The following is a 26,476-nucleotide window of genomic DNA, read 5'->3' on the forward strand; positions in this document are numbered from 1 at the left end:
AGTGCAAATATGCTAAATGTGATGAATAAACAGCTGCAATTCATAACTGAAACATCATAACTTGATAAAATGCTTAAATATACAGTAAACAGTTGGAATAGTTACCTAAAAGTGCTGGATAAATGGTTTGAATATCTAAGTTAAATACTTAAAATATAGCTAAAAGTAAACAGCTGAAACATCTAAATTCTGCCACTATTTACTGTAAAGTTGACCAAATATACCAAACACTTTTAGTTCGTATGTATGTAAACAGTATTGTAGGCTATCCACTTTTATGACATCTAGTTCAAAGGCTATTCATATAAACACAATTTAGAACATGACAGATGGTGTTGATGAACTGGTACTTGAGCTGATAATGTGACAGGGGGTACGTCTGACAAGAAAAGGTTGGGAACCACCAAAGCATCTCTCTCTCTCTCTCTCTCTCTGCATCTTTTCAGGTGTCATCAGAACAGCTCTGCCCAACATGGACCGGGAGACACGGGACCAGTATGTGCTCGTCATCCAGGCCAAAGACATGGTCGGCCAGATGGGCGGCCTCTCTGGCACCACCTCTGTCACTGTCACACTCACTGACGTCAACGACAACCCACCTCGGTTCACTCACAGTAAGACTCCTGATTGTCTCTATAAGGACAATTAAGGTTTTCATGTACAGTACATGCCATTTTCTTTCCAACTCAGCAATCAGAATAAACCCACCAGCTCCTTGCTTCATTTGTGGTGGGTTTTTTTTGGTGCCGGCTGAGTGGGCATTTAAAGATCTAATATTGCTGAAAAACCACTTGAACTCAGAGAACCAAATGAGAGCATACTTTGTTCTGTATGCAGTGAATACAGTGGTACAGAAAAGACAGGGCTGTTATTCCACCCTTGAAAAGAAATCATTGGAAAATTTTAAATTTGTTTTAATATCTGTAACAACACTGTAGAATTATTTCTCCTGTAATGTATCATAGAATGAAGTTGAATAGAAAATACTTATCTTATATCTTCATCATTAAACTTTTTCTGAGGTCATGTTGTCTATATTCCCAACCCCATTCTCTCTTCTCTGTTACTTCCCTGGATTTGTATTTTCAGCAAACATTCAGACTTTTTTATGACCAAATTAAAAAAACGGCCTTCCTGCAAGGTGTGCACCTCCCTGCTTTACTCTTCATCAGAGCTGGGGGCTGCCTCGGCGTTGGATACCAGGATCAATAAGGCTCCGTTTTTTGTTGTCAGCCTATTTCACGGGCAGCTAATGGGTTCCAGGCCGAGCTTTAGGATTCAAAGGCATGCAGTGCTTCTCATGATAATCCGAAGCGCCGGCAATCGGTTTACCGTTGATAGCCCAACCACTGTCTGGCTGGCACACTCACCACTGGACTGCCATGAAGCTGAGTCAATTTGCTGGCCCCTGGGGGGAAAAGAAAGGTTCAAGTTTGCACAACAAGTCATCAATGCCATTTTAACCCAGTGCTGTCACGCTGGGAAGAAAGAGACTTTGGAGGAGTTCTGGGTTTTGCTCCTGCTGTCGCGCTCGCAGGGTCATGGGTCAGAATCGATAGACCATTATGGAGCATCAGAACTGATAGAGTCTAGGAGCTACAGCTAGTCCTTGGAAGAAACGAGGGGAAGGAAGCCAAGGTTAGCTGGGGGGGTGGAGGGGGCTGCAGGGGCAGGGGCAAAATGGAGGGAGGAAAGCAATTTTTTGGTCTTTTAAAGAGCTGCTATTCCACGGCAAATTAAAAAGCCATTATAAAGATTACATGGCGGCAAACAATGTCAGGCAGATTAGCATTTAGACGGTGGCTGAGGGAGACACTGTGAGGAACACAGAAAGGTCTGGTAATGAGCTCTGCCATGGTGATTGGGGAGATTATGATTATGAATATGATTCCCTTCTTTATTCTTATAAGAGTACTTTAAATCCGAAGGGTCAGACAAAAGCTCAGGAAACACAATGGAGAGTTTTGGAGTAATAGAATCTTCGAGTGGACATTTCATCCTGTGAAAGGTACCAAAGGGATCTGACTGTGACTCCTGTTTTTTTCTTTTACATTCTCTTTTTTTGGTTGAAGGGACAGCCCATTATATCGAGACAGCATTTAGTAAGGTCTATAGTTTGCTGAATATACTCTTCCAGCTGTAAAAGTTACAGAAATGTAAAAACAGAAATTGGTCCTTGCTTTTTTAACTGCATATTTTACTTTTCCACTGCATTCTCCACTGCCTTTGCTGCAGTATAAAGTGGAAGCAAAGTGCTTTATTCCATATGTGTCAGTGCTGCTGCCTGTCTGTGTTATGCAACATGAATTTGAGGAGCCGCACAAGCCAAATCAAAGCTGAAGGGGTATAACAAAAGCTGAGCTGCTTGAAGGTGAGTTGGTTGCGAAATAAGCACATCCATTACCAGCATCCGCTCCTGTCCTTCCTTTTCCAGAGAGCTATCAGTACACAGTGCAGGAGTCGCTGCCGGTGCAATCTGTGGTGGCCAGAATCAAAGCAGTGGATGCTGATATAGGCTCCAACGCGGAGATGGACTACAGAATCATGGACGGAGACGGGCCCGGCATGTTCAACATTACAACAGATGAGGATACACAAGAGGGGGTCATCATTCTGCTAAAGGTACAGCATGAACAACGGATGATTTTTATAATTTAACAGAAACGTACCAGAAAGGAATTAAGAATCCCAGTTCAATCAGACTGTGAACAGAGCCTGTGGAGAATATTTTTGTCAGAAACTGAAACATGTGTACCATGACTCTCTGCACTGAACCCTCACTGCTGAAACTTAGTGAGATGTAAGTGGAAAGTTTCAAGCTGTTGGGTAAAATTCTGTGCGTATGGCATTAAATTTTGCTTGGAATATAAATTGGAGTGGTGTAACTATGCATATACAGTTAACTCTGTGCAATCTATTCCCTTAATGAGTCTCTTCAGTATTGCATATACTTTGTCCAACTCTTAACTCTTAAATTTGGGCAACATTACCAACTTTGTCAGCTTACTATCAGAGCTATATTTATTTATTTTAGTTCAGAAGGCATTGCTTACATATTATACTGTGGAAAAAGTAAAGTAGCTAAATCATAGATTAATATATATTTACTTTTCATGGTGAAATATTTAAAGATCTGGCTTGCAATATTTAGGGTTTTTTTTCCCAATCATCAGCAAATCTCACAAAGACCAACACCAATAATGAAGTGATAACAAGAATCCTGTGTGTATCTAATACATAATATACTGTAGCTCATTCTTCTGTGGCCAGAAACCTCCATTGCTCTTCAAAAACTATTAAAAAGACATCAGTGAGTCACACACTTGCACTAGATGACATGGAACTTTATAACGATGGACATCATGGGCACGTTTGTTTTTGAGTCAGTCCCACATACACGATCCTGCTGCTGTAAATACACACAAAAGCACCAAATGTGTATCAATCCACAACTGAAACTGTTTGACTATTTTCTGGAGAATAAAATTACCCAGCTGTTAAAGGGTGACATGAAAATGGACAAAGACATTGTTGGTTTTGGTCCAATAATGTAACTTTTTTAATCTTTGAAAGCATTATAAAAGCATTGAATTTTACACAAAGAAGCATTTAGTTGAACTTAAGGATTGCCTATTCAAATCTGGATAATACACTGGCACAAAACTGGTGTCACACAGGGAATGGTGCATTTTGTTGTTATTTCTAATAAACAGAAATAATCTAAAATGTTGGTAGCATTTCACAATCCACTGTGATGTGTAAGCAGCAGGCAACATATGCTTGTTTACTGGAGGATATTAGTCTAACTGCCTCTCCCAGTTTCCCTCTCTCCTCTTTGCCTGTCTCGCTGTGTTTGAAAATGTGATGATCACTAATGACAAATCAGCATCGACTATCTCCAGCACCTTTGATCGAAGTAAACATCCTGTGGTCACTCAAAAGTTTATTACCACAACAGCTCCAGACTCGAACTATCTGCAGAACTAACAGACAGTACAGAGATCACTGTAGTGATTGATAAGGGGAACAGAGGGATTTTAATGCTCTAAGAAAACAGTCTTCTCACCATGGCAACCAAGATTCTATAAATAATGTCATTGACATCCACCTACATACTGTAAACAAATAAAACTTCTCAAGTTAAATGTGTAACAAAGCCACTTATTCATTTATACAGGAAATTTATTGCACATTCTTGCCTCATTTCTGCATGCTTCAGAGCTCAAGGCTCATGCCTCACATTTTCAGGGTGTCAGAGGACTTGAAATGGTCTCCTCAGGCCACATGGATGTGACAGTTCATTGCTACAGCTCTTTTGTGGGAGAGAGAGAACCATTGTTGGGCACTAGCAATTCTTGTCAAATGGGCCAATTTGACCCTTTGTTTGTTTTGCACCAAAACTCAGACAATTACAAAACTGGAGAGTCACCAACAATGAAAGTGTCAAATCAATGTTCTCCTGCAGTATATTATGTGTTGCATTGGGGAGTTCAATAAGCCAGACAAAATGACAAAATGTTTCAAAAGCATTCATTTCACAACACTTTTCACAATATGTTGTCCCTTTCTTAAAATCAATATAACTGCTTTCACAGCACAAACTAGCTATCCATCAGCAAATGACTTTGTTTAAGTCTGACTGTGTTTTAATTTGTAATGGGTCTTTAAAGTCCACATCCTTAATTGGGATCAATATCTCAGCATTTTATGGATGATTTACACATTTAGATACATATATAAACTGCTCCTTCACCCTTGACCGCCTGAAAATGAGGAGCAGCTCTGTCAGTCTAAACCCTAACACCTCAACAAAAGAACACCTCACAGCTCACCTCTTATTTTGACAGGAAAAGTGAAGATCTCTCACGTGTGCTGTGTATTCTTCCTGTTTGTCTCCTCCAGCCTCTTGACTTTGAAACAAAGAGCAGCTTTTCTCTGAGAATCGAAGCCACAAACAGGAATATTGACTCCTAACTTCTTGAGCTTGGGCCCATTCAGCGACACCACATCAGTCAAAGTGACGGTGGAAGACGTGAACGAGCCACCCGTCTTTTCCGCGACACTTAGCAGGATGGTTGTTTCGGAGGATGCCAAAGTGGGCACCTCGATCGGGAAGGTCTCTGCCCATGACCCAGACACCTCCAACAGTGCCATCAGGTACAAACAATTTGCTCACATGAGTGCTTTGAATCTATCTTTTCTCTTAGCCACTTTGATGAGACTATTTTTCTCAAGCTGCTTGTTAAAATAAATGGACTCTGAGATTCCCAAAGGATTCTAATAAAACCTAAGTAAGGAAGACTTAATGGGTTAATCCATTCAGTTACTCCACATTATCTTGAATCATAAACAATCTGTAGACCCTCAAAAGTTCCCATGTGGCTGTCACACAGACAGTGCCAGATGGTAGGAGGGCCGAAGAGTGCAGCATTTGCAAAAGTGAAATGCCATCTTGAACAAGAGAAGGGCATTCCTGCAGGAGGGTCAAGGCTCAACACTTGTGCCGTGGCATTTATGACTCAAAACAAGCACTTGCGTTGCCAATCTGTGCGGTGTCACTCTCAAGATCCCTACCTATTTTGCATTAATTGAATGAATATTGTATGGTATTCATGCTTGGTCTGTTAGGATTGTTACTAATCTTAATCAGAAAATCAAATTACTGCACCATTGTAGCTGCAAATTGCCTCTTTTTGCTCCTGTGACTGTTATCAGCGTCTGCAATATATTTCACTACATCTGTTGAAATTAAAATTATTGTGGAACTAATGCAGCCACAAGAGTCAAATTACATTGCAATAATACCCTTTGGATGTAGGCTAATTGAAGTTGTAATTTTCTCTAGAAATACGAGTTGCTGTGTATTGAAAGGGTTTGATCAGTGTTGTGTGCTGAGGGACAAGTCGACAGCCTTCAGTTTTATCAAAATTTAATGGGGTTTTGTTTCGCTCATGCTATAAAGTTCCAAGTTCCTGTTACATCTCTGAATTTCAAGTAATCTCTGCACTTGTGTTAATTATTTGTACTTTTTGGACACTGATAAATAAAAAATATTACATATTATATAAAGCTAGAATACAGCTTATTGATTGGTTAAAGCTTGTAATGTATCACAGAGAGTGTCCAGTTTGATGGAAGAGAGCTATCATGATTTTTCCTTACAAGTAGAAGAAACACTGAAATGTCAGATCAATACCACTGCCCACAAGCAATTTTTAAAAGAATGATGATTGTGTGTGTGGTTGTGTGTTCGTGTCCAGGTACTCCATAGACAGGAACACAGACTTGGAGCGCTTCTTCAATGTGGACGCTCTAAGCGGGGTCATCAGCACAGCCAAGCCTCTAGACCGAGAGGCCAACTCGGTTCATAACCTCACCATCTTCGGCATCGAGAGCCGTAAGTTTACTTACAGCAAATCTGCAGGACTAGTCAAAGTTGACTGTTCGCTAAACCCCTCTGCCTAATAGTGACTGTTCAATCAATACTCTTATTTTAAATAGTGTTGAGGGTGTTGTTTTTTAGCCTTTCCAAAGCTAAGCACACAAATTACAAAAGTGTAAGGAACTGATTTAAGAGGGTGTTTATCTGCTCTAAAGTACGCTACATGCTTCAATTGATAGCATCTCATCAAGTAAAATTAAGAAGTCAGGCAACATTAAAGAAGAAAGTAAAAACTCTGTGTATTTCCCCACTATATATGGAAGCTGTTGTAGGTACCAGATGTGCTCAGCCTGCCAGATCTGCTTGGGGTCCTAAGTATATATATATGTACAAATGAAACAAACAAAGAGCACAAGGAAGTGCATGGTATTTGTAGACTTTCTGATGTACAGCCAATCATATATGGCACCTGCACCAGTTCTGGATGCTATTAGAGTTTAGGCTATCATTAAGGAACTCTGTCTGGAAGTTTACACTCCAGTAACCCCAGCCATTGTTACCTTGTGGCTACTGTATGGCTGTATACAGTATATGAAATGATTAACTAGTTCTACACTCCAATACATAAACAATGCTATTTCTTTATTTTCATGTCTTCTGCATGGATCATCAGCTGGTAAGGATGTTGGTCTTTTTGCTTGGAACCTCTTAGCTTTAGCCTTGGCTTTAGTATTATAAGATATATGTAACCATCAACTTCTTTTAAAACCAGTCAGCTAGAACCTGTCACTGTCACCGGCAAAAGTGACAGTTGCCAGCTGGAAATGAGAGAACTGCTTTTGTCTACCTCTGCCTGAAATCAAAGACGCATTGTAAGGATTTTGAGTGGAAATCTGCCACTGGGGTTTAGCGAATGGTCAGTCCACTTGTCAGCTTGTCACCTGAGAAAGTATATGAAACTTTCATAGATCCTCTCTGTGCTGTTATGCTCTTTATAATATCCCATAGCCTTCTCTGCTATGGACAACACAATTGTTGGGGTCATTGTAGAGCTGTCAAAGAATGTTAATTCACGCACAGGACGGTCGTTTTGACCTCCATGTCTCCCTGAGCCATGGGGACGAGATGCTGACTAAGGGTGGGCGATCTCACCCATGGGTGAGCTATGTTAATGTGATGTGAAGAAGTGCCATGTGCCTTTTTGTTCATCTCTCAATGGCTCCAAGGACACGAGTGCCTTTTCTCTCTTTCTTTCTCTCCCAGAATTCCTATCATTCTACCGCCATCACACAAACACAATAGACAACAATCATCTGCACACGATCCGCTGAGCGCTCTAGACAGCTGCATCACATCAGTATAAGTTAAAAAAGACAACCAGCCTGTCAGCCTGGCAGTTCCTCTGCTTTCACATCTTCAGACTGAACACAGTGTGAAAAAGGGTATTCATTTTTAAAAAAAAAAAAACCTTTTTATCTCTCTTTGCTTCAAAGATGTGTTTTTATTTACATCTAACGGCACACAGACACACTACTTGGTTGATTCCCGAATGTGAGCGCTTGCCTGATATAGCAACAAAGAGAAAGCAGCATATAATAATAGCCATATGAAATGTCACAACAGTCCCTCATGCATGAGGTACTGGCTCCTGACACATAGTGACACTCGGGCGCTGTTTTCATCTGAGAACATCTTTGAGTTCATGGACTGGCAACAAAATCCACTGCCCTGTATGCTTTATGACAGTATTTATAGTAAATGGGTTCTTTGTAACTGAAGAGGGTGCAGGGACTCTTTGGTTGAGGGATGTTGTGCATTTGAGCTGCAGTCACTCACATTTCATCCACTCTGCCCAGACCACACCAATGACAACAAGTCTGTGGCCCGAGGCTCCACGCGTCCTTTTTATCACCATCAAATCAGCCGGCCCGAATGTCAGCGCGTCATCTCTGGCTGGCATGGCGGCGACGCCAGGCTAAATCATCATCTTGCACTCAGACGCAGCCATTTAGCCATCAGTGTGTGTCAGGCAGACAGAGGCGTGAAGCCCACTGTTCGCACACACACACACACACACACACACACCCCAAACAACAAGCCCGCACCGAGTGTAATCACTTTGGCTTATCCACAGCAGAGTGGGTAAGGACGCCAGCTGTTGGAAGCACACTGCATATTTCATTACAGCAGCACTTTTTCCCCCCTCCTCCTTTGTGATTAATTAAAACACATGAGAAAGATCAATATTCCATAATTTGGCCAAGTGCATCAACGCAAAGTTGAGGCGGAATTAAAGTGTTTAAAAGAAAGTTTGCTGAATACTGTGACATAAAAAGAGGACTCTCTCCTCTCTCTCTCTCTCTCTTACTCTTTCAGAGGACCCAGCCCAAATTGGAAAAGGCATCGCTCTCATCACAGTGCTGGACATAAATGATAATGCGCCGGTCTTTGCCATAGACTATGAAACTCTCCTCTGTGAGAACGCCATGCCAGGACAGGTAAGACCCAGAAATGTCTCTACAGTTGGTCCAGATTCTTCCCCTCCTTTTTCTCTCCCCACACTCGCTTGAAGTTTGACTCACAAAGACAGCCTGCTGACTCTCAAAGTCATTAAAACTCTTTCTTGTTCCTCAAAAAACAAGTCCACTGTGCATATATCCGCTCCACAGCTTGAGGTCATTCCAGGGAGACAGCATCATTAGTATGAGACACATCCTAAAGATTTAATAGCAGGTATTGTAGGTGTTATCATTCATTAGAGATGTTACTCTCATTCCATACTGTCAAAGCCAACTAAATTAATGATAGTGCTTGACTCTGCCTGTGGTCTTAATCCACAATCATATCACAGTGTAATATGATATCTCATGCTGGGATGGAGTGGTGTTCTGCAGCGGTTTGACTTTCCGTTCTGAAGCCCTTTGTAATTAGATGATCACCACGGAGGCCGGTGGGGCAGAAAATGCATCACAATATCATGAAAAGGAGAACCTGGGAGATTTCAGGGCTTGGAGATTTGGTCCAGGAAAAGAAGCTGTAGTCATGCATCGCATTTTCCCCCGTGTTTAGCATTTGGCCTCATTGTTGCTGAATGACTTGTGTGTCTGCAATGGCGATTCATCTGCTCTTGGCATTTGGAAAATACAATCAGAGGCGAAGGGTAAAGGAGGCGTGTAGACCTGAATAAGTACAATTGATCAGAATGATGCATTGTTTTGGAAATGGCTATTAGGCCCTTTTAAATATGTTATTTGCATTCATATTTTGGAGTTGTTTGTCACTGTGCTCACGGTAGGGTGAACAAAAATAGCAAATGATTTCATTTGCAAAAATGAGAGACTATATTTCATGTGTGTATTTGGTTTTTTTCTGTGTGCATGATGCTTGACCCCATTGTGGCTCTTTTTTTCCATGAGGTTACAGTACCAGTACAGGTACTCTGAGTATTCAGGCTTTGTTTGCTGCGTTCAGTTTTAGAGGTATGCTCATATTTGTTTAGTGCTGGTTTTGTTAAAATCACAGAAAACAAAGTGAAGTTCAGAGAATACAGTTCAACATACCTTGAGGTATTTTGAGATATTGCTAAATTTAAAATTAATTCATCAGATTTTAGCCTAAGGGTACAGAGTATTTGCTGGGATAAACATAGCCTCTATATTAGTAGTTATTGAAGAATGCATTCTACCAGAGCTGAATGTCTATTTTTGGTTAATGATCCCGCCACTTATCCTCAGATGATTGTTGTTGCTCAGTGACATCAAATATAGAGCAACTCAAGCAACCATCTATTGCCCATCAATACTCCCTGACTTTCAAATTCAGCAGATAATTTGTACATTTCTCCGCACTAGCGCCTGATAAATTATGGCGCAGAGACTATGACAATACTGAAACAAACTCATTCCCCAACAATCAAACCAACCCCCAGGATATTGCAACAGCCGTGGCCCATGACAGCATCATCAGCAGGAAAAGGTACAGCAAATCTGTAATTACTCAGCTGAAGTAGAGAGATTGCTTATTCAATGCCAGTGATAGCTGAGCTGTGAGGTCCCCCCTAGGTGTAGCTAGGAGCTACTCCGCTGTAAAGTGAGGAGTGAGGCCTCTGTCCTCATCCACCCAGCAAACTGACGTGTCGCATTCAAATTCTGTACATACAGTCATAAATGGGCTGCCATGCTAACAGTCAAGGCACCACCAACATACAGATTACTGTGAGTATGGAAATGTTTTACTTTCATTCCAATTCAACCAAAGTGGACGGTTTCAAAGAATTTGACAAATGATGAAAGTAGACAAATGATTACTCTACCACAGATTAATTTAATTAGTCCTCCAGTTAGCTAGCTAATAAGCAAGTTAGTTAGTTAAGAGCTTCAGCTTCAGCTTCAGGTTCAGGTTCGGTGAAAACATAATTTGCAGTATATTTAAGTGAAAAGGGGCAATAATGGAACTGTATTTAGTATATTGATTTGTTTTCACATGTGATTTCTGACAGTTCGTCTGTCAAATATGAATGTGAATTGTATTCACATGGTGAATTTGTGTTTCACATGTGATACACTTGTGTGTGTTTTTTTACCACATCCTTCACCATAGTGTTAGAGTGAACGACTACTACAGACACTAATTCCAATTTCTATTCCATCCCATTCAAATACAGCCCTCTGTTGAAGCAACACTAAAGTGTACCGGTGGGATTGCACCTTCAGACTATATAATGAAGGCAGGCAAAATGAAAATTTCATGATGAAATTTACACCCAAAAACACATACAGAGCAAAGGGAAAGAGAGAGGTTGACATTTGAATGCAAAAACACTGTTTGAATTACAACTAGGTGTGGGCTGTTTGTTAGCAGACAGACTGGGTGGACTCGTAACCTGTCAGATCTGTGCTCCACCACCTCCCTGATTCCTAATTAATTAAAATGCTCCTGTTGTGTACTGTATGTCCAGCAGTAGCAATGAACAGTTGGTTATACGAGCTGCGTCTGCTTCCCTGTGAGCTTTGTTAAAAATCTTAGTCCACCCACTAGCTGTCACGCCCATTGGCTTATTCACAGCTGCGACAAAGATGAAATAATATTTGCCAGTTGGGGCCAGAGTTGACTCTGCGGCTGTGTAGCACAGATTAACAGGGAGTGCAGGGATGGAATAACCTGCCATTTTTCAGGCCTAATTAAGGCCGTCTCGTGGCACTGGGTCTCTCCAGAGATGCCACTTGTTACGGATCATCGGTGCGTCTGTCTTCTGCCATAATATTAACTGATATTATGATGGGGGGCATTGGGGCAGGGGCAGTGGGGATGGTTGGGAGTGGGGGTCACACATTGTACAATCACTTCAGTGTAACCATTACATACATGAGTGGACTTGGCATTCTGCTGCCCCCAATCTGCTCCTCTGCCCCTCCCTGCATTCTCGCAGCACCCCGAGGAGGCTTGGCATCCCCCTAGACATTTATGAATGTTGGGTAATCAAGAACAGACGTTTAGTTGAAGTGTTAGTTGAGACAGCTGGAGAGGGAAACTGAATGTGGTGAAAGAGACAGGTACACGCCACTGTTCTAAAAACAACAGGAAGTTAGTTACTGGCATTTGGCTCATTTGCTAACATGGTCAGCTGCTAGAGCTTCAGCAGTGGCTGTGATACTCAGGTCATGGAAGCAAGTGAGGTACAAAACCCTTAGTGTCTGATTGCCATAATGCAGTTCAATCTGAACACCCAGACATGATAAACATATTTTTAGATTTAATATGACTCACAGTTCCCGAGGATATCGTTATCTCTGATGTCCAATGGGAATAAACATTCAGAAAACTGCTTACAAATTATAGAGAAAAGATGCTCTTTAGAACTCAGAACTTGCCTGACTCATCAGGATTTTAAGATCAGTATCAAAGTAATCCAGTGATAGTTTCCTGCACTTTCATGACTACACTGCAGATAGTGACTGCTAATAGCTAATTTGGCATGACTTTTAATGATGCCCAATTTGCCAAAATGTCAACAAATGTAGGCTAAAAAATTTCAGGTTCAAGTTGTAACCCACAACTACAACTCCATGACAACATTATACTACCTGTTTGGAATACCTAAAATATTATAAGAATTATGGAGCCAAAAACCATATTTGTAGTGTACAGATTATCCCCAAATAAAACTAAGAATACATACACATACTACTACATATTTTTTACATTGGATCCCCAACATACACCACCATCCATTCATATACTCATATCTGCCCTGTGTGGAAAACCTATGAACATACAGAGAAAAACCTCACACTATGTGAAATTGCAGCAGTGGAAGCAGGGTGTTGGGTGGTGCTGCAGCTGCTTCGATTTTGTCTGAGGGGAGGCCCACAGTGTCAGACTTTGAAAACCCCCTTGTTGTGAACATTTCTAGTGTTTTTTTTCCCTAATCAAAACTAAATCAAAACTTACAACTTCTTACCTACTGCCTCAAGTGTCACAGTAATCACACAAACAACAAAAATATCTTCCCACCTTCAGCTGAATAAACATCCATAAATCTGTTTAGAAATCATAGGAAAAAGAGGCTCCTTAGATCTCCAGAACATGCCTGAGAATTATCATGTTTTTTCAGTTTTCTTCAGTACCAAAGTAATCCAGTGATAGTTGACTGTATATCCATGGGTACACAGCAGACAGGAACTGCTAACAGCTAATTTGGCATACTTTATATATTGGTATTATAATTCTACCTGTTTGCCTTCCCCAAAACATTATGGGAATTGTAGTTTCACAAATTGAGGCATGATTATCCCCCAAATAAAAACAACACAAAGAATTATCATAGAAAAAAAAACATTTCTAGGGGTTTTTCCCCCCATTTCAAATCTACTTTACTTACTGCTTCTTAACTACTGCCTCGACTGTCACATCAATCACACAAAACAAGAAAAAATATCTTCACATCAATGGTTGTCATTAGAGGTGTTGCATCAAGACAGGAGACGAAAACAGACATGTCAAGGCGCAAGGGATGTGGAAAACATTAGTGTGTGGCAGCACACTGTCTTGCTCTATAAAAAGAAGGAACATGGAGCAAATTTAATATCAGCTCTCACCAGGAGATCACTTTAGCCTCAGCAGTTCTGGCTTGTCAGGATCATGCCAACAAACCTGCTCGTGCCTAGATTAATCTCAGATAATCAATATGAAATGAGAGAGCCAGCTTAGAAAAAGATGAGAAGAGATTGAGAACTGACATTTGTTGAATGGCACATATTGATTGGCATTAAAATGTATGTATGTGAATGTGTGTGTGTGTGTTCGTGTTTGTGTATGTTTGTGCATGTGATGACAGCGGGGTGGGATGTGCGAGCAGGTGCTGTTGATCTGTCGGTGAACAAAGTTACACGGGTGCCGCATGAGGGTGATGTTTGGGGCGTTGCTGTCATAGGAAGCCACAGCAGAGCAGCGGAGAGCGAGGGGTGTGAAAACCGCAGGCCCACCATTTCCTTCATCAGCACAACCCCTGGTGACAGCTGTCATATCGCCATGGCAACGAGTGCCACCTATTTGATGCAATGCTTATTTATACTCTTAGTTCAACTTTCAAGTGGCTGGCTTGATCTTATTGTATGACTCATCTGCCAGCAAGGCTTTTAAGTTGCTTAAAATGAAAGTCTCAGCTATATCCGGTTCACAATCTGTTAATTACACTTTTAGGAAAAATATAACACTTATAATCAGTTAGAAATAGATTTTAAAATACAGTGCAGTGTTTATTCTGCTGGTGTCAAATAGAGGAAAGTGTTATTCAAGCTCGTTAACACTCCAGTTTTCTCACACACCAAAGTCTTGGTCTAGCCATGCTACATTAGCTGACATTACTTTCCTCATTATAGCGGGCACATTTCTAACTGTCTCTCCAGTCAGAGTCTGAGTCGGCACACAGACTCAGTGCGGCTCCAAAGAGGCACAGATGCTATGTGTCATAGGTGCAGTGAATTATGGTCACTGTAGTTCATTAACACACTTCAGGTGTGTTTCAGGGGAATTAAATCTTGACTGTTTGAGCCGCACGCTGGTGAGAACAGACGCATTTTAGTTGGCAAGATGTTATTTGTGGAATTACAGCAAGTGCTTGAGTGAACAGTCAGTATTTGGTCTGTGAAGGTTCAGCTTCATCAGCCAGGTGGTGCAAGGTCTGGAGAAACTTAAATCCAAATTACTAGACTGAAGTCTTTAATCAAAAAGTCCAGACTCAGAATGTGGCTTTGGATTAAAGACAAAAACATTTTTAAGTTACACATGAAGCTCATATCTTTGGCCGGGTTTCATTTGATATCAGTATAATACCTGTGTTTTGGTACCATTACCTTAGTGTGGAGAATATACATATACTGTTTTTATATTAAACAAAACACACTGAACTGTCAAGAATTAAAGAAAAAGTAAGACTTTGTCCAAGTACTGTTTTTGATGCCAACTTTTGATACTAATTTCAGTTGGTACTGTACAGATATTGATAGTTGATATCCAGCCCTTTTCTCCTTCTAACAAAATATACCAAACTTTTAATAAAGAACTCAATCAAATACAGGCTAGGTTTTTCTCTTTCCTTTAGGAAATATTTGACTGAAGATGAAGATTATGCTTATTAGAACATACGTCCGTTAAAGTTTTGAAGTTCATTACTCAGCCTTACTCATATCTGAAGTGCTGTTTAATTATCATACCACCACACGCATCTATATGATGAAGTGTGGTACAACATGTACCATAGTTCGACTGCTAGCGAGAGGTGTTGATAAGTGTTTGTTAGGTGTCACCAATCCAGTTAACAACATTAATACCTTCTTTCATCACTTTATTTTTTAAAAAAAGTTTAGTTGTGTCATGTTGCATGTTAGTTGTTGACTACAAGGTGAAACAATGTGACACTAGAGGCTCTGTCATTTTTGTTGAAGTTTGAGTTTGTGGGAAGTTCTTTATCCCAGTCTGCTGTGCTCTTTTTGCTTGGTTCCCACTCCCTGTATTTACAGACAAATGGCATTTCATGTTGTAGCTGGCCGTACCAAATGTTGTTATTTTCAAGTTAAGTTAGATTACTCAGAAAATCCCATCATTGTTGTGTTATATGTTCTGGGACAGTGGTTCCACAGGGGTTGCAAGATAAATCTCTGGTGTCTTTTAGATTAATGGAAGAGTAAATTGTGGTTTGCATTTGACTCTCAATTTTACCTCAGTGAGTTACTCCAGTGATTTAATATGTCATGTACATAAAGTTGGGAGGTTTACTCGAGAGAGATTAAAAAAGAAATGGTCTAAATTGAAGCAGTAGAGGCTGAGATATCCTGACTTTAATCCCCTTTATCCCCCTTTTTTGCCAACCTCCAAAAACACTGAATCCTACATTTTACATTATACTACTGGATAGGATTTTTCATTAACAAATCCAAAGGTTTCGTAACAAGACTGATGTTTATGTCATCTAATTTTTTAAACTTCCAAATAGCCCATATTGAGTTTTTTGTATTAAAAACCCAGTATGGGCTGCACTATGGTGTTTCAAGAGGTCACAGGTCAAAAATGTTGGGAATCACTGTTTTTATTATTTATGTGCAGAAAAAAGCTTTTCACCATTTTAAATTGTTTGACTTCTTTGTCCGTATTATATGTCCAAAGGCTTTAAACACATAGTAGATCTCCTTATGTGTCACATTAAAATGAAAATCAATATGTGTGTTCTATCAGCGGCCTCTGCAGCCATAGGTTGTTACAACCCTTAGATGCAAACAGCTCATGTACAGAAAACAAAGCCTATCAATTGTTAAGGCAACATACGTAAAATTCATTGAAAGAGGTTGATAAAGGAAAGAAAGACTTACTGAGCTAGCTTCTTCTCCGTGTGATGTAGTGCTGTAAAGCGTTATGCTCTTCTCGCTGGAGATCATACCTGTTCAACCCAAGTTACAAAGTGCAAAAGCAGAGTGGGAATAAAAGAGACGACAGTTTTGCCTATTACAAGGCAGTGTACCATCAAAATGACTTTGAAGCTGTTTTTGTAAAGTTAAATAGTTGCATAATGTTGCTTTAATGATGTCGTATCATCATATTGTTTTCTTCTGCAGTGGGTAAATAGCACCCAACAGGAGAATTAGCGCCACCAACTCTTTATCTCTATTTGCCCAGTGCCTGATATTCACATAATAGTAATTAATTCACACGGTCTTTTGCCAGTTTTATTGCTAAGGTGCTTAAATCTGGATGGAAACTTGACTAAAGAATGCACATTTACCAAATATCCTCTCTAGATTTGCAGTAGCAGTGAGTGTGTATGGGTATGTGTGTGCATGCATGCCTCTGTTGTTTGCTCATTCTCCTCCTTCCTCTCTAAAGCCTCAAATAGAGACACCTTTGTCCTTTTATATCCTTTTTGATCTGACACGCAGTCATGTGTAAACTCAAAAAACCTTTAATTCTGTGATTCATAGGCCTCCTCAGTCTTGCCTTGCGACAGGCACCAGTCTGCTGCTGCTGTTAATGTCTTTCAGCAAGAATTTATGTCTACATCCATGCCTCTCTCCTCCTGTCTCCTACTCAACCCATTAGAGAATTCCCCACCAAAGGTTCTCTGGAACGCCTTGCATCAGAGCCACACTAATGAAAGGCATTATACATTACAAAGTGTTTGATTTAAGGATGATTTACAGTCCTTTCCCTCAGCAGCCGGGAATGGAAACCTTCCTAGAGATAAGCTCCCGAATCCATCAGCAATATTCAAAGGACATCAAAGGGTTCAAATTGTGTATAGGATTCATCATCAGTGTAAGAACCACAAAGAGAGGTTTCTATCAGATGTGAAATTTCCATAACAGAGTGAGAGGCATGTGAGTTATTATGATCCTAAAATCAATGGCAGCTTTCATGATATGCAGCCGAGCATGTTTAGGTGCTCAATTGTTGCGTCGTACCTGTCATTGATCTGGTGCTGACACAAACATCACTTCTGTCTGTATACGCTCATGAGATATCCCAAACCTTCTAGAGCAGATAACCTTTCTCTGCATTTCCTGCTCCTCACATAAATTTCCCTTGCGCTGCAGTACCAAACAGTTGTGATTACTTTTGCTGATGAAAGAGCAACTATTTTAATTTTGTTAAGAAACAAGAGTAAAATATTCATGAATTTTCACCCTGCCTGCCAGTTTTAATAATTGGCAGGATGTCGTTTACCACCTACACCAACCCCTAATACCTGACAGCTTGTAACCAGCAGCATTTAATCACAGCTGACAACTGATAATCCATGTCTCAGCACTGATGGATCATTGGCTTTTATTTTTTTCCTTCTTCCTTGCCCCCTTTTTTTTTTTAACGTTTTTTTTTTTTTTTTAATTTTGTTTTTGTCTTGATGTTAGACTCAGAGCTGGTTGGGGCTGGGATATGTGATAATTTAGTGTGAATTGCTTTTAAGAACCTCCTTGGATCCCGTCCTCGGGTGTGAGTTGTCACAGGGTTGAGTTTCTAGATTGCCTACAAAGGATTCAGGAGGCTTGATCTAAATTTATAAGGACACTGCTGCAGTAACACCCACTTTGATGGCCGTCGTGGTGGCTATCATTCGTCGTCCATATGGCATGTGTGCGTGTGATATGCTTCTCCTGTACAGCATGTACTGAGTGAGATTTCTCCTTCTTTTCTTTGCTGCAGCTAAGTGTTGCTGCACAGAAGATGCTGAAATGAAAGCTCAGTGGGGGTTTTTTGCTGAAAAGAGATAACTTGATTTTCAGATAGCATGTTTATATGAATAAAAAATCATTACAGCACATGCTGCTGGGTGTAAATAAATTGGGTTATTTGTTTGTTAATTTCATTTACTGCATTATTTATATTTGTCAACAGTGCTATATAATAAAGGGAGTAAGCTTCTGTGTAGTCCTGGGTTCAGAGGCAAAATAAAGTGGGCCGAAACAAATAGCATTCACTTGTTTAACTCACAGATATGAATGCTCCTCTTGCATTGCCTCAAGCAAGAGCAGTTCTTATCATGAGTCATTTTTATACTTGTAATAATGAAGTAGGAATGCCTGACTCCGTAACATATGCACTTATTTTCAGCATAACATCCAGTGGACTGACCTGACACTAAATTTATTTTTAATATGGTCAAAGCAGGCAGGTCTGGTTGTATTTTAGATTTTAGAATACAAAGAGTGGGTGTAATACATGCATTAACCCTTTAATGGTCTTCTCAGCTGTTTAGCAGGATGTACTTTGAGCTGCAATGTCCTGTTGAAAAGTAAGTTGCACTGAGCTTGACCTGACTGAACCCTCTTTAGCGCTTGATTGAAGTATGTTAGGCCTAAAGACTCCCAGGGTGCAAAGCAGTTTTCCAAACCTTTTCAGGTGACTTCATGCCAAGAAGTTAGCAGCAGAAAAAATAACTCTTACACCCCATTCAGACTTGATTTATTTCTCCAGGGGAAGTGGGTTTGGTTTTGACATTACGTACGCTGGTGTTTTTAGTCCTGTCCAGAGCATGTATGTGGGTAATCTTTCACTCTCACCTCAGTAATAATTAGAGATGCAATTAGATCCTGTTTTTCAGCAAAGTAGCTGGTTTTGTAATTTAAGTTGCATACAGAGTGACATACTTTTATATTTGAAATATAGTATACACAGAACATCAACATACAGGCCTATTCAGGAACCAATATGACAACAGATAGAAATTAAATCCATCAGAAGTGCAAGACCCAATTAAATGTGTTGTTTTAATATCAGCTACACGTAGATACTCTTTATCTTCTTCTGTTAATGGTAAGAGTAAAAGAATTACTCAACAACCACAAAAAGGTGAGATTAAAACTACAAAGGAAAAGTACCAGTGGGTGCTGTCTAAATCAAAGAAATACATATAACCAAAAGACAACTCTCAAAAAAAGAACACTATCTCTTAAATAAAATCAAAAGTGGAAATAAAAGCCTTGCTGCCTGAATTCACAAACAAAACATAACAGAGACAGCACAGTGTATCAAACAAAACAAACAAAAAAAATCGGTATACAAGTAGCTAGTTAATCAGTTTTTAAGTCTAATACTTTGCCCAGTCCCAAGATAGATGTACGAGTGACTCGGATAGTACAAGTTCCTGTTATTCATCAAACACCCAGAACAGACACAGCTGTGGTCAGACTGGCAGGTTGGTCGAGGGCTCAGTCCCCAAATTGCATCCAAGTGGTTGGTGGAGCGGAACTGTGAGGCACCAATCAGGAAGCAGGAGGCAGGAGTTAAAGTGATCAGAGGCCACGCCTTCCCAACTGAAGCCAATCATGAGCCGGGGACCGCAAAGTAAAATTAGCATACAGGAAACAGCGAGAAAGACTTATATACCTGGTTGGCAGTAGCGCCAACGACGCCATTAAAAGCATGCCGAGTTAGCGTTAGCATTCTTTTTTCGTCTTGTTACCACTAGTGTACAGACAACCGTCACTGGATTATTTAGATACTGAAGAAAACTTAAAAACGTGATGGTTCTCAGGCAAGTTCTGAAGCGTCTGTTTTCTGTGATTTCTAAGAAGATTTAAAGACATTTATTCAAAATACCTCAAGCGTACGTCAGAACAAATGTTACCAGTATCCGTTTCACGTCTGTATGTTCAGATTTGACTGAGTTATGACTCTGAGAAAGAGAGCCTTTCACCTCATACAGTATCTTTGCCTATGTGCCTCCCCTTAAACTGTCCCACACCCGTTTTGGAAGGCTTTCGGTGGGAACATTAAAGAGTTAATATTGAACCTCATCACTATGTGCGTTATGGTCTAGATACTGGGATTGAGAGAGTAAACGCTGGACAATAATTTACTTTGGAGAAATCACTTCCCAAAAAGAAAGCACTTCATCCGTAAGAGGTTGCCAAGCTCTTGCCAAATAAGCACTTACTGTACTTTCAGAGATAAACGACTGAAAACCACAGCCAAACATTGCAAAGACAATCTTTTCCATCAATCAGAATCAAGCTGATTTTCTTCAGTTTACTCACACTGTTTCTCAGCCTCTTAAGAAAGATTTATGCCTCTGTGTTAATAAATCTGTGACAGAGTGAAAAGTGATACATATACGAAAGGCTTGATGACAGTGCTTTCCTCGTGCTGATAACACGAGGGACAATAACAGCCAGTTCTGACTGCATGCACACATTAAACAATTTACATGTTGAATTAACACCTCATCAGCCAGTGAGATTGGATAAAGATCAGGAAGGTAACTAATCTTGAATGTCTTTTTGTATTCCTGTTGTCTTCAGGTGATTCAGACCATCAGTGCGGTGGATAAGGACGAACCTCTGAGCGGTCACCGCTTTTATTTCGCCCTTGCTGCACCTGTTGCCGGGAACCTCAACTTCACTCTGCGAGATAACAAAGGTGCAACACCTCTCTGTGTAATGCCTTGGTATTGCCTTCAGGCTACCTTTTCTTACTGTTATTTTGTGATTATCTGGTTATATGAAAGTGTCTCCCAGCCAAATTCACATAGAAATCTGTTCGTCTGGGGTATCTGCAGGTCTTGAATACATTGATATCAGGTCTTGGTTTGTTCAGTGCCTTTTTGTGCCGTTTCAATGGCATCATCAGACCAGTAGCAAACATTGTCACTACTACTGACTACAGAAGCTAGGAGGCTCATCCTCTTATGATGGGCAAGTGTCAGTTTTCACAAAAACTTAAATACACATAATTACTTTGCATTGGTTAATCTATCAATTTCATCCAGTTTATCAAGGCCCAAGTTGAATTCATTTAATTAATAATATAGTTAAGAAGTGCTGAATGGTCTGGTGGAAGAAGTATCCAGGTTTTACCTAAGTAAATGTAGAAATTCTATAATGTAAAAATAAAGTAAAATTCCTGCATTCAAATGTACTACAGGTATTTAAAGTGAAAGTACTAATTATGCAGAATGGAGGCTTAGAGTACAGTTATGGAGTCCCCATAGGATTTGTTTTATTGTTGCACACAGAGCGTAATTCACAAATTATATCATTATCTTGTGAAACAAGATCCCAAAACAAGTCTTAAATTATCATGGCGAACTCTGCAGAAACCAACATCAACTTAGACTAAGTTCCTACGTCCTTGTCAAAGCCCCAGGTGTCAGATCAGCCCTGCTGCATGTGGCTGCTAAATCAAAACCTCCCTTGAGAAAATTGCCAGTGGCCCTCAGAGTCTGTAAGAGGTGTTGGTCAAGTTAGGTATGGTATATTTGCTGCTTACTTCCTTCGAATTGAGCCTGGCAGCAATGCAATTGACACTTTGGCCATTGCTCACTCTGGCTCTCTATATCTGCCCTGCATTTGTACACAATCTAGTCTGCAGTCTGACACTAGAGAAGAAGTACCAGAGTAACCAGTGCCTCCCGGCGTGCCCCGTTGTGCCAAATGAAAACATAATTCTGCTATGACAATGCCCTCTGTACCATTTTTTTGTAATTGTTCATCGAAACTGAATGCAAAAACAAACTTTCCTCTGCAACTGGAGCACATCTGAGATAACTCAATTTGTGCCACAATCCACTACACCACAGCCTTGTTCTGCTTAGTGTGGGGTCTCTGAGTACTAGAGCACAAAATATCATAACCTTAGCACACAAACTAAAACTGCCTTTGTACTATAATCATTTGCTCACCACCTACACGCAAAGTAGTGGGTGGTTGAGGAAAATTAGCTTCTCCTATAGGAAAACTTAGGTGTTCATTGGCATATAGCTTTTTAAGGCACAAGAAAATTGTGCCTGACTTTATAATCACTTACTTAGATCCCTGCTGCTTTAAAAACACCTGCAGAGCTGATACACTCTCTGAAGTAATGCCCTGTGTTGAGTGTTTCGTTCACACATGTAGGAGCTCAGCTAAGGCTGCCACCTTACATTTTAGAGGTAGCAACAGCAGCCAGGTTTTGCCACACTAATCCGTGCGAGTGCAGACCTGTGTTACATGTTTGAAGTTACCTCTTAGCAGATTAAGAGCAACTTGGCTAGAAGACAGTGTTTGATAGCTTTGTCGAGGAAAGGTTCTCTGTGAAAACACAGTATGCTTCCGCGTGTTTATTTTGATTACATTATGAGTATGTGCAGAATATGCACCCCTATCACCAGGCGAGAACATAGCTATTGGACAATTTATGTTCAGTGGTGTTTTTTGATGCCAATGTTGTTACGTTTAAGGTTATGGTTAAGCAACTGAAACACTCTGCTAGAAGTAAAGGAACAGTTCAGAAGTCACATCCTTGGAGAGCGTTAGATGAGAGGATTAATATCACCAGGCTAGCCATTTCCCCCTACTTCCAGTCTTTGTGCTAAGCTAAGCTAACTTGCCGCTGGCACTAGCTTCATACTCAACCAACACTTTTCATTTAAGTCTCGGCAAGAAAGTGTATGCAGGTATTTAAAAAAGTCAAACTATTTCTTAAAGAAATGGTTAAAGTACATAATTTATTTTGAAAAATTAAGTAAGAATCAAAGTAAAACAGACATCTTTAGGTGTTGTTTAACCAAAGAGAGCACAGAGAAAGCAACAAATACAGAAATCTGATGTGAAATAACCAAACTTTTGTAAACTATGCAGAAAACACTGTATTTTTATAGAGTCATCATTTATAGTAAGTACCTGACTGAGAAAATAGGTTTTCAGGACCTTAAAGGTTAGGCAACTAAAACATTTTGGTAAGGAAGATTAAGCCAACTTTAAACCCCATCAGAAGTGCTTGTCCGATGGTCAAAAACCACCTCTTCCCTGTGCACCAAGTGAAGTCAATAAAGAAATACTTAGAAATAGTAGTCTGGTGACCTCAACCCCACGCAGCACCTCAGGGATGAAGTGGAACGCTGACTGTGATTCAGGCCTTATCTGCCGACATCAGCGACCAACCTTACTAATGCTCCTGCTGTCGAATGGGAGCAAATCCCTGCAGCCAGGGTCCAAAATCTTGTGGAAAGCCTGAAACCAGAGGAGTGGAGGCAATTACAGCAGCCTGTAGTTTTGGGACTTAATTATTCAGTGCTTACATATAGTGCTTATACATGCAGCCTAATGTCTTATTTTTACTTGTATGTGTTTACTGCCCTGCTGCACACAGATGTCCCTTGAGGACAAATAACAGGCACGACAAAATGTCTCATGCTTAGTACAAGAACATATTTATTTAACATTTTGAGTGTTTTATTTTGAAACCTGTCACAGTTGTTACCAGCCAAGTGTGTGTTTTTCTTCACCCATAAGAACATTTAGCTGATTTTACTAATGTGGCATTTACAAAAGAACCCATCTCTATATTCATTTTCACCTTGTTCTCAGACTTCAGAGAGCAATCTGAATATCACTCAGAAAAACAAAGGAGTTGTCCTTCAAGGCAAAATCTACATTTCAATTGTGACTGCTCAGTTTGAAAGTGCATTTCAATCTATTGATATGGTTGTCATGAAGCAGCTTTTTTTAGCTGCTGTAATGGCACATTGTTCTCCTCTGGCTGCCTCATTCTCTCTCATATGCTGAGATTTTATATAAGATCTTACCATCAAACCAAAGCTGTTATTAGCCAACAGGTGGTCAAGACCAGGGAGAGACGCCACAGTGTGTCATGTAATGAATTGTGTTAATGACACCATCTGTTGGCATTTCTGCTTATAATACTGTAAAATCATTCCAAACTGCACAAGCAAAGCACAGCAATCATTACAGAACAGAAGTGAAGCCTCTTGCTAGTGATATATATACGCAGTTCATTGTTCATTTTAAGCCAATAAACTTGATATGCAAATGAAGCCCAGGCTTTTTTCCTCACATGTCTGACCAACGTACGCTTCTACTCTATTTTACAGACAACACAGCATCCATACTGACAAAGCGAGGTGGTTTCAGGAGAAGGGAGCAGCCTGTTTATCGGCTGCCCGTGCTTATCGTGGACAGTGGAAGTCCTGCCCTCAGCAGCACTAACACGCTCTCAGTGCGTGTGTGTGACTGCGACTCTGACGGCGTGGCCTTGTCTTGTGGAGCCGTGGCCTACACTTCGACTGGCCTGAGCACCGGTGCCCTCCTGGCTATTTTAGGCTGCATTATCACACTTCTAGGTAAGATCCATGACCTCAGTGTCAGAGATGCAAAGTCCATGTATCTACTGATGGGTTTTTTTGTAGCTGAGAGGTTGGTGTAAAGCTCAGAGTGATGTGTGCCATTTTTGTAGAGGTCATTGATGCTGTAGTTTTTACAACCTGGATTTTATTTTTGCAGCTTTGGTCATGGTTCCTGTCAGATATAACATTTTATTTCACTATATAATTGTGGTTATTCACCAATATAACTTGTATATACAAGTTGTCTGATCGTGGCATTGTTGAAGTGTTTAGATCCTTTATTTTAGGAAAAGTAGCCATACAGGAAAAGCAAAGACATCCAATCCAAAAAGCCAATCTGCAGGAAATCAATAGAACAAGCAGTAGTGTGAGCAGCTAATAGCTACTGATGTTGCCAAGCACACAAACACAGACTGAGCAGAGCCAAGACGTTGACTGTCGAAGTACATATTAGTATGAGGAGCAAATATTTAGCTTGGTGAAGCGAGGCAGTGATCCACGGATCTCAGCGAAACCTTTGAGGAGTCAGTGCAGTCACAAGCTTCTGACAGCAGAGCAGGAAAACTTCTCTTTCAGTTTGAAATGTGTGTTTGTGGCCAAGCCCATTAGCCTTAACAGTTAAGAACCTGAACATAGAAAAGCACAGCACAAATGTAGTTATGACCACACAAAGCTCTGAATAGTTCTTAGAAAAGTAGTGGTAGTAGTTGCTTTAGAAGCATGAAACATACATTATGTTGCTGATAATACTTCTGTGCTTTTATTTCAGTAGGATAAATGAATGCAGAACTTTTACTTGTAGTGGGTTAACACAGTTTGTGCAGTTCAGATTTAAGTGGAGGTAATGTAGGTACAGTATACAACCTTGCAAACAGCAAAACACTGTTCACCTCAGTGTTTTACAACCCATCCAGACTTATCTTTTCTGCATTCTTCAGGCAGTTGAGTGTCTGAGAGGAGCTTTGTTAAAACAGAACTGCATCTTGAGGTCTTGCACGGGTCAAACCTAGGGGGAGATATCTTCCCCTCATTTTTCCTCTTTAGTAAATACATGTGACCTGGGTCAGACAGCTCTGAATAGCAGCAGGGATGTTTACAAGTAAAATACCTCTGAAATCCTGCCAGCAGGATCAATTAACTACAGCCGGTATAGTGCACTTTTAGGGGAATTTTTATTTGGTTAGTGTTTAGAGCACCCTTTGGACTTTAGCATTCATTCTATGGGTTGTTCTCTAAGAAAGCTGGTAAGTTAACTTCATGTCAGATATTTAATTTTGTTTGTCCAACCTTAGGGGGATGTAGGAGAGCAAGATTTTTTGTTCAAATGATGCTCAGGCTGTAATGGAATTACTGTAAATTCAGTATCTATTTTTGATATTTAAAAATATCTAATACAATTAATTGGACACATAGATAAACACAAGTCTTTCTCCCAGTCTTTCTATTGCAAAGTATTTGTAGTTTATGTTTAAATCTCCACAAACTTTTTAAAAACCTTCTACTGCCAATTATGATTATGTGTCATTTATGTGACAGCCAGCCCCTCCTGTCTTTCAGCACACTATACTAAAACAAAGTGCAATGACGTGCATTTTCATTGAGAGAAAGCAGTGCCTGAAGGCAGCCTGAGTCAGTGATGAGATTTGAGATTTGAGATCGTTTTCCCTTCTCTGGGAGCTACACGTACATGTCAGTGTATTTTATTAACTAAATTAGAATATTTCATGGAGGTCACAGAGATAAGTGCTATATGGAATGCTGTGTTTCAAGGACAGACACTGCTTCTGTTTTCTGGCGTTACACCATATGTTGAGATCTTAGTAAAGACACTTGTAAATGAGAATTCATTAACATACCCTTAAAGATGATGCAGCGCTGAGCCATCACCTCCAGGCTGCATTATTGCTCATAAAACCCACAGACATAGCGTTACCCCATCAGGGCAGAGTCATAGTTTAACGCTTAGGTGATCTTCATTGTAAGCT

The 26,476-nt window shown here is 40.2% G+C and overlaps 1 protein-coding gene across 1 annotated transcript in view; it reads left to right on the forward strand.

Annotated features, from left to right (window-relative positions):
- Positions 1-26,476, forward strand: part of LOC108900029 (cadherin-7) — an 89,101-nt gene that overhangs the window by 57,148 nt on the left and 5,477 nt on the right. The window contains 8 exon segments of the mRNA XM_051066851.1: positions 447-614; positions 2,435-2,622; positions 4,903-4,971; positions 4,973-5,157; positions 6,261-6,397; positions 8,759-8,880; positions 20,671-20,788; positions 24,240-24,488. Coding sequence (XP_050922808.1) covers positions 447-614; positions 2,435-2,622; positions 4,903-4,971; positions 4,973-5,157; positions 6,261-6,397; positions 8,759-8,880; positions 20,671-20,788; positions 24,240-24,488 — 1,236 coding nt within the window.

This window comes from Lates calcarifer, linkage group LG24 (assembly GCF_001640805.2).
Source record: "Lates calcarifer isolate ASB-BC8 linkage group LG24, TLL_Latcal_v3, whole genome shotgun sequence".
In the NCBI taxonomy this organism is placed as follows: Eukaryota; Metazoa; Chordata; class Actinopteri; family Centropomidae; genus Lates; species Lates calcarifer.